This window comes from Papaver somniferum, chromosome 1 (genome assembly GCF_003573695.1).
Source record: "Papaver somniferum cultivar HN1 chromosome 1, ASM357369v1, whole genome shotgun sequence".
Lineage (NCBI taxonomy): Eukaryota > Viridiplantae > Streptophyta > Magnoliopsida > Ranunculales > Papaveraceae > Papaver > Papaver somniferum.
Genome location: NC_039358.1, coordinates 200,618,360 through 200,627,342, shown reverse-complemented (window position 1 = coordinate 200,627,342; position 8,983 = coordinate 200,618,360). Strand labels below are relative to the sequence as shown.

At 38.3% G+C, this 8,983-nt stretch overlaps 1 protein-coding gene across 1 annotated transcript; it reads right to left on the bottom strand.

Annotated features, from left to right (window-relative positions):
• Window positions 1–7,151: 7,151 nt before the first annotated feature.
• Window positions 7,152–8,331, bottom strand: LOC113357872. The gene is made up of 3 exons (XM_026601360.1): window positions 8,273–8,331; window positions 8,012–8,083; window positions 7,152–7,710 (listed from the first exon to the last, which is right to left on the bottom strand). Exons 1-3 carry the CDS (start codon window positions 8,329–8,331, stop codon window positions 7,152–7,154), a joined length of 690 nt encoding a protein of 229 aa, XP_026457145.1.
• Window positions 8,332–8,983: the final 652 nt, after the last annotated feature.

Genomic DNA, 8,983 nt, shown 5'->3' with positions numbered 1-8,983 from the left:
AACAGGAACAACACCACATGATATGAATCACCCTCATGAATTAGAGTTTTATTCTTGTAATAGCTCCGACCTTAGGATTGAAAATTATCCTAGATTGCAAAATTCCTATCATGATGATGATGATGATTATGATGTTATGTTAGAAGAACATGTCTATACTAAAAATGTTATGGAACCTTTGGGTTCAAATACATTAGGCTTCTCTGCCCCGACCTTAATGCATGATAGTTCTTCTAGTATTCCATGTGATGTTTCCCCTGATGTGCCGATACACGAGAATAAATCTGTTGATGATGTTGATAATTCTGATTGTGATCTTGCCAATGTGATTGATGATTGTGAGCATGATGTGACATGTGTAGATGAGTTAGGAGATTTTGATTTGATTGATAATGATATGCCTATTCTTCTACCTAAGTCACAATCTGATGGCCTTCCACCCAACCTAGATTTGGTTTGTACCAATATTGTCAAACCGATTTTTCTGAAAATTCCCAATCTAGGATTGGAACTGTGTGCCTCCCAAGTCCTCTTGGACTATTTTGCTTCAAAATATAACACTTTTAAAGAGCCACAGTTGGAAATTGCATGTTTGCCCATCCCAAAAACAGTCCATTATGAGTTAGACCTTTTGAATCCTGAACCCTTAAAATTAAAAGATTTTGTGCTTAAAAGTAAACCTGTTGAACAATTTAGGTTTAGGGGTGATTCATTCGGTTTTTCGCTCTCACTCCCATTTAAGTCCAATTTTAGTGTTTTGAAACTTTCTATGTCTCTACACTTTTTCTTTTGGGTTGATCCTCAACTCTTTAGACTTTTAGTGTATGGTGAATTTTTTTTGTATATAATCCAGTAGATAAAATTTCTTAAAAACCCTTTTGTTCCTTTTGTATATATTTTGCTAATCCAATATGATCTCGGCTGAAATATGTTGGATTTTTGCCTTGAATAACGGAGTTTTAATTCTGCTTTCGCCGAAATCGGGTATTCTCTCTCCTTTTACTCTACTCAGCATGTCCCTTTCCATATGTTGTTTTTTAATTCTTTCCATATTTTGAAACATTGAGGACAATGTTTAGTTTAGGTTTGGGGGTATAGAGTAGATACCACGATAATTTGCCATAATTGAAAACGAACTCCTTCTTCTTTTTGAAAAAATTGAAAAATTCCAAAAAAAAAATTGAAAAATTAAAATTGAAAAAAAATTAAAAAATGAAAAATCATAAAAAATGGAGCTCATTTACCTTGAAATGTTGACTCTTGTGCAAATATGTATTTTTATTAGGAGTCTTAGTCTAGATATTTAGGCACCCTGATTCTAGCACAATTCACATAGTGATAAGAAATTTGCACGCGCACGATCTACCAATACATGTATGGCCTCGATCTTCAAGGTGTTTGATAGGAAGTTACGATTGCCAATCACTTTAGAATACTGAACGAAACTTGACTAGCTTGTTCTTTGGTTGGTTGGGATAGAAGGTGGAGGTTACATTAAGAAAGACAACCATCGAATTTAACTGGGTGCATCAAAAAGGGCTACCTCTTGCAAAGTGTCATGTAATCTTTTGTTTCCTTTTGTATATGTATCAAAAGTGTTTCCTTGTTCAAAAAAAAAAAAAAAAAAAAAAAAAAAAAAAAAAAATATCAGAAAAATACAAAAAAATCAAGTATTTATCAATTCCATCATCTATTGTTCCAAAAATAAAAAGAGAGTAGTCAATGTAAATAAGAGTCATGTAAAGAGTCATTTTGTTGTTTTTTGTAATAAGCAAGGAGGGTGTATGCCATTGATGTACAACGCGAGTAATTGTGAAATACCTCCAACTCATTCACAATTCTCGTAAAGTCCGGACAGCTAGCTAGATTTCGACCTCAGTTCTTAGCCTGAGAAACTATCTCTTGGTGATTAGTAGTCATAACTTCAGATCTTTCTTTACACATGTGTAGATACACTTTACACTCTTATCACATGTCTTTATTGGTTATCAGTGCTAGGATTGTGCCTTCGATAGCTAGATTGACATCTCCATTTTGCTGTGAGCTTAAACTGTTTTGCACATGTCACATTTGATGGAATATGAGCTTATATTTTGTCCTTAGGTTTTGTAGGCACACCTCTGGTAAACCTTCACGAGACTTCAACTCGTCCACTAGGGACACTTAGTGGTTTAAAAGGCTTAGTGCATACGCTAAATGCATTCGAGAGACCAGCGACAGTGGTATAGGTAGGATTTCCTTAGTTTTGTTTTACTTGAGGACAAGTAAAATTCAGGTTTGGGGGTATTTGATGAGTGCCAAATATTGTATATATTTTATCCCTTTTTGTTGGCATTTACTCATCTTTTGTGCATTAATTCTACATTTTATCCCATATTCTGTATTTTCATTGTTTTCAAAAATAAATATTTTTCTTACTTAATTTTGCATTTTTAGGTAATAAATAAAGTCTGGATGACTTGCGGAGCGGAAAAGAGCAGAAAAGTAGTGAAAAGCCGGAAGAAATTACGCAAGGAAGCCGCAAAGAATGGAGCGCACGTCCAAAAAGCTGGAAATGGGCTCAAGAAGGAAAAATTGTTCTTAAAGAAGATATGGGCTTGGCATACCCAAAGCCCACAACCCTTACCCAAACCCATTTTCTATAACCAAAACCGCCTCCATCTTCAGCCGTCGGATTGGATCCATCTCATCATCCGATGGTCGCTCCTTCATCGCGCATCAAAATCTGAAGCTCCTGCAAAACACCATAGTGCCTAAATTCCAAGCCTTCAGATTAGATCACATTTAGATCCTACGGTCGCTCCTATGCATGTGCATCAAATCCCGATGATTCCGATCAACACTACAGCACCTAACCTCGATCTTCGCCGTTAACTTTGTTGTATTTCACAATCCAACGGTCGAAGTGATTCATCTCTCATACCACCGTTAGATCTACCAACCATCTTCACATCCAACGCGTCTCATCGCTAGACATCAAAGTTTGATGAACCCGCTCAACACCCTAAGCATCAAACCCATCGACCCAAAACAAACACCCACCTTCTTCTTCCCCAAAACTCATTTCCCCCAAATTTCTTCTCTTCCCCCGACCATGGCAGACACTGCCATGTCTGCTCCACCGTCTCCATCTCCACCACGACCACAAGGACGCCACCACCATCACCTACCTCTTCCCTAGTCGTGTCTGTCTTGTTCTTAGCATTAATTTTTGATGCTACCAAGAAGACAAACATAGCTAGGGTTTCACAGTGGAGAGAAGAAGGAAATTGGAGCAGCGTTCGAGTAAAGGATTAGCAGAGGAGGAGAAGTACAAGCATGGGTCGAGGCTATTTGCATCAGAGAGTGAGTTTAATTTCCAATTTAAAAATTAGGGTTTCCAATTTAGGGTTTCTGAAAATTTGGATATTTTGTAAGCTATAAAAGGGAAGTGATGTAGGATGTTAAAACTGTTCTTGGACTAGCCAAGTTTCCACCCAATTTGGGTTAGGTTAATTTAATTCCAATTTTAATTGCACTGTTAATTTTTAGGGTTCTTGTACTGTTAATTTTTAGGGTTCTTGTACTGTTAATTTTGGTTCAATGTGTGATGTTCCTGTTAATGTTAAATGTTGTTTTCATATCACTGTTAATGTTTATATTTGTTGTTTAAATGTCTGTTAGTATACTGTTTAGGTTTAATTCCATGATTAGTTCACTGTTGTTGCTCACTGTTAGTTAAATTTTCACTGTTATGTTTAGTTCACTAATGTTAGTTTGATGGAATGCTAGGCTAGAAGCCTTTGAAGCTTTGATTCGATTGTGCAATGGAAGAAATCAGTGCTTATAGCAAGCTGATTATCTTGCCATTCCATTTGTATGCTTAGGTGCATTGTGATTGAGTAGTTGGGAGAAACTAGTGCTCATAGCAAGCTAGTTCTCTTCCCATTCTATATGAATGCCTTAGCTTTGCCTTAGCCTTGCTCTGTCAGTTTCACCATCTCCCCTGCCCTTGGCTTAGGCCTTGGTTCACTTGCACTGTTCTCTGATTGTTGTTGTTTAGTTTCTTCATTGTCTTCATTGTCTTGTTTTATTTACTGCACTGCTGCATTCCCCTACTGCTACTGTTTACCTCCCTTGGCTTGCTGCAACCCTGTTGCTGCCACTCCACTTCCCTTGCAGCTACCCTGCTACCACTGCTGCATTGATTTTCTTCCTTGGCCTTGTGCTGCTGCTACTTCTTCTTTTCTTGGCCTTGCTGTGCAGCTCTTGCTCCTGCTGCTGCTACTACCTGCTGTGCATTGCTTCTGCTACTGCTGAAGCCCAGATTAATTACAAAAGCCCACTGTGGACTTAATCAAAGCCCAGGTGAAAAGCTAGAGCCCAATTCTCAATTCACAGTCACTGTTAGTCCAAGGCCCAAAAGACCAAAAGCCCAGGTTTAATCCCAAGCTCAGTTCACTACACTGAGCCCAAGCCTAAGTTCAAGGCAAAGCCTAGTTCACTGCTAGGACAAAAGGTCAAGCCCAGTCCATTATAACTGTTAAGCCCAATTCACAGTTGAACTGTTGAGCCCAAAGCTCAAATCAGTTCACATTACAGAGCCCAATTCATTCAAAGGGCATTCAAACCCATTAGTACTCAAAGCCCAATTTAAGCCAAAAGGCTTCATAGCCCAATAGCAACTAGAACCCAAAATAGTTAGAACACTACAAAACACACCCGATCTCTGTGGATCGACCCGTACTTGCACGAGCTACAACTGACGACCGTGCACTTGCGGTATTACTGTAGGCCCCCGTTTTTATTGCGCTTAATTTTATACATATCTCCGGGCCCACCAAGTTTTTGGGCGCCGCTGCCGGGGATAATTTCTATACCCTTTTAGAAGCCTGCCAAGTTTTTGGCGCCGCTGCCGGGGATTGGTGCTGTGTTTTTCTGTGTTTTTTCTTAGCTATTTTTGCATTTCACTGCATAGCATTTGCATCTGCATCTGCTTCACTTCATTTGCTGTTGGACCTGCTGTTCTGAACCTGTTTTTCCTCTGCTGGGACGCCACCAAGGAAAAGAACCAAAGCCCAACTGGGTTTTTGCAACAATATCAGAGCAGCTGGGCTGTGTTAAAAGGTAACCCATTTAAGAGAACCCGAATTGTGGGCTTCCAATTTTTAATTGTGGGCATGTAATATTAAAGCCAATTTTTGGGCTTCTCTTATTTTCTGTTGGGTTTGTAATAATTTATTGTGGGCTTGTTTGTTTAATTTGTGGGCTTGTATATTTAATTTTTGTGAGCTTGTTTAATTTGGACTTGTATTTTGTATTCTGGGTTTTTAAACCCAGCTGAGCTTGTAACCGATCACGCTAGTTGAACTCGTTAGTGGGCCGAGTACCCAAATTCTAGGCCGAGATTTTGGACTCAGTTCCACCAAAAGTTTTCAACCAAGCGGAGCCAAAGCAAACACAAAAGGCTTGCACAGTGGGTGCGCCCATTCAAAAAAACCAAATTTTATTTTCTTTTTCTAAAAAAAAAATCTTTTCTCCCATTTAAAAAAAAAAAAAAAAAAAAAAAATTTTGCTCCCAATTTTAAAAACCAAAATTTTCTTTTGCTCCCAATTTTAAAACCAAATTTCTACTTTGCTCCCATTTTTAAACCAAATTTTTTTCAAATATATCCCATCAAAACCAAAATTTTCCCAAAAAACCAAACCCATTAAAACCAAATAGTGGGCTTTGTGTCTTTTCAAAATGGGCCAATCTAATGCTCTCCATGAATACATGTATCCGTCAATAAAAATTCCATTATCATGTATTGTATTACCTCAAACCAATAACCCTTTTAAAATAAATGCAAGCATGATACAAATACTTCCTATATTTCGAGGGTTCGACTCTGAGAACCCCTATACTCATGTAAGGGAGTTTGAACAAATTTGTCGGACTATGCAACCTGATCATATGTCCGAAGACTCTCTGAAATTGCGTTTGTTTACATTTTCTTTAAAGGAAAGGGCCAAAACATGGTTTTACGGTTTGAGACCACAATCAATCACCACTTGGGAACAACTCACTAATCAATTTTTCCAAAAATTCTTTCCACATCATAGGACCATCGCTATTCGTCAAAGTATCAATTGTTTTGTCCAATTGGATGAGGAAACTGTTTTTCACTATTTTGAACGTTTTAATGATTTGTTGAGTGAATGCCCGCACCATGGAATTGAGAAGTGGAGACTTGTCGTCATCCTCTATGAGGGACTAGACTTTAAATCTCGAACCATGGTTGAGTCTATGTGTAATGGTGAATTTATTGATAAATCTGTGGATGATGCATGGAATTTTTTAGCCGAGATTGCAGAGAAAACCCATCAATGGGAACCCGTTAGGGAAACAGGAACAACACCACATGATATGAATCACCCTCATGAATTAGAGTTTTATTCTTGTAATAGCTCCGACCTTAGGATTGAAAATTATCCTAGATTGCAAAATTCCTATCATGATGATGATGATGATTATGATGTTATGTTAGAAGAACATGTCTATACTAAAAATGTTATGGAACCTTTGGGTTCAAATACATTAGGCTTCTCTAGGTGTGCGTGTTAAACCTCCTTTTCTAGGGGTAAAACCACACTCTAGATCTAGGTGTGTCTATATCACAAACCACACTCTAGATCTAGAATGTGGTTTTACCCCTAGAAAAGGAGGTTTAACACGCACACCTAGAGAGAAGTTTGTGAGGCAATTGATTATTGCAAAAGCAAGCTTAGCAAACAGTTTAAGGTTGATCCACTGTTTAGAGAGATTATGAGCGTAACAAAGAGAGAATTGTAATCGTTTTCTTGTTCATAATCTAGAGAAGATATTTTTCTTCGAATCTGGTTTCTAGTGTGTTCTGTTTTCTAGTTTTCGTCTATTATTATTCTGAATTCCGCCTCTATAATAATAGTCACAAAGGTACAAATATCAATACGTATTAGAATTTGTTGGCAGTCTCCCTGTGATCCAGAATCCTCCTCCAACATCAAGAACAATCAGATGGAGCATTTAGTAACCAGAAGTCCTTGTTCTTTGTGAGGCTCTTGTGGACCCACTGCACCGAAATGGTATCTTTGTTGCTGATAATGTCCCAAATGTGCCTTAAGTTGGTTGCAGTATTAGTTATCTCAATTCATATTATACCTAAACCACCTTCCTTGTAAGGGTGGAAAATGATAGTCCAGCTCACAACAGGTTGCTTGTAGATGAGCTCAATACCATCCCATAAGAAGTTTCTAAAGATTGAGTTTAGGAAGTTTATTATCTTCTTGGGGAGTACAAAGAAGGAAGTCCAAAAGATAAGCATGCTGCTGAGAATTGCCTTGACTAGAAGCACCCTACCTGCATAAGATAAAACACTAGCTTTCCAGGATTTTATTCTTGCAAGGACATGATCAGTGAGAGGCAAGCAATCAGAGTCAGACAATCTGGTGGAAAGGAGAGGAAGACCAAGATACTTTACAGGGAGAGATCCCACCTGGAATCCAAGAACAGTTTTGATGCCATAAGCTGTAACACTATCCAAAGAAGACATAAAGATATTGCTTTTGATGTTGTTAACAACTAGGCATGTTATAGCTGAGAAGATATTTAGAGTTGTGGCGAAGGAAGTGGCAGTTTGCACATCACCATTCATAAAGACCATCCGGTCATCAGCAAAGCATAAATGTGTGACAATGGGATACTTGCACCTGGGATAAAGAGTAAAAAGACCTGACTCCAGTTGCTTGAGAATGATAGAATTAATTAAAAACCTCCAAAAGAAGCACAAACAAATAGGGTGAAAGAGGAAAGCCTTGTCGGATGCCTATTTTCCCTGCAATGTAGCCATGGCATAGCCATTCACCATAAAAGAAAACTTGGGGGTACTGATGCACATACTGACCCAGTCTATGAACTTCTTTGGAATACTAAACTTCTTTAAGGTCATGAAGAGGGCATCCCATCTTATGCAGTCATAAGCTTTTCTCAAATCTATTTTTCACAGCACACCTAGGAGCTCCACTATCCCTGTGATAATTCCTCAACTGCTCATGAGCAAGCATTATGTTATCTTGGATTGACCTTCCACAAATGAAGGCAGAATGACAAGGGCTAACAACCTTCTTGACTATATGTTTTGGCCTAACTGTTAAAATTTTAGTGATGCACTTATACATGGTGTTGCAGTAGGCTATAGATCTGAAAGCCTTAAAATTTTAGAGAAGAAGCAGTTTGAGTTTTAGGAATGAGGCAAACAAGGGTTGCATTTACCTCACCAAGAAGTTTTGCACTTGAGAAGCAGCTCTTAATGGCTTTGATAAAATCTGCATCTATAATACTCCAACAACACTTGAAGAATTATGAAGAAAACCCATCAGGCCCAGGTGCCTTATCTGAGTCTATAATAAACAAAACAAACACAATTTCATCATTTGTAATAGGTTGCACTAACCCATTTGCATGCTACTCAGACACTGTGTGTTGTAGGTTGATTTGGTCCCCAGCATGTTAATCAATAGGAGTGGAAGAGTGTTGTCCAAACAACTGAGTCTAATAGTTAATGCACTCCCTAGCTATATCTTCATCAGTAGTAAGCCTGTCGCCATCTGCATCACGGAGCACTAGATTTCTGTTTCTAGCTCTCTTCTCAATGATAGATTTATGAAAAAAAGAGGTGTTATTGTCACCCAATTTTAACCAAGTCACTATATATTGCTGCTTCTTCATTGGCTTTTCCTTCCTTGCCTTCTTAGCATAGTCTCTGACTGCTTCCTTCTCAGAGCTAATGGAAATAGGGAAAAAGGATTATCTTGTAAAACCAGCTGAGCTGAAACCATGCATCCCTTAGATTCAGTTACTTGGTTGCTGAATTTGGTAAATCTTATTTTCCTTCAAGCAATGAGATGAGCTTTGACATTTTTCAGCTTAGTAACAAAGATATACATGGGAGTGCCCTGCACATGAATGTTCCAAGTAACTTCC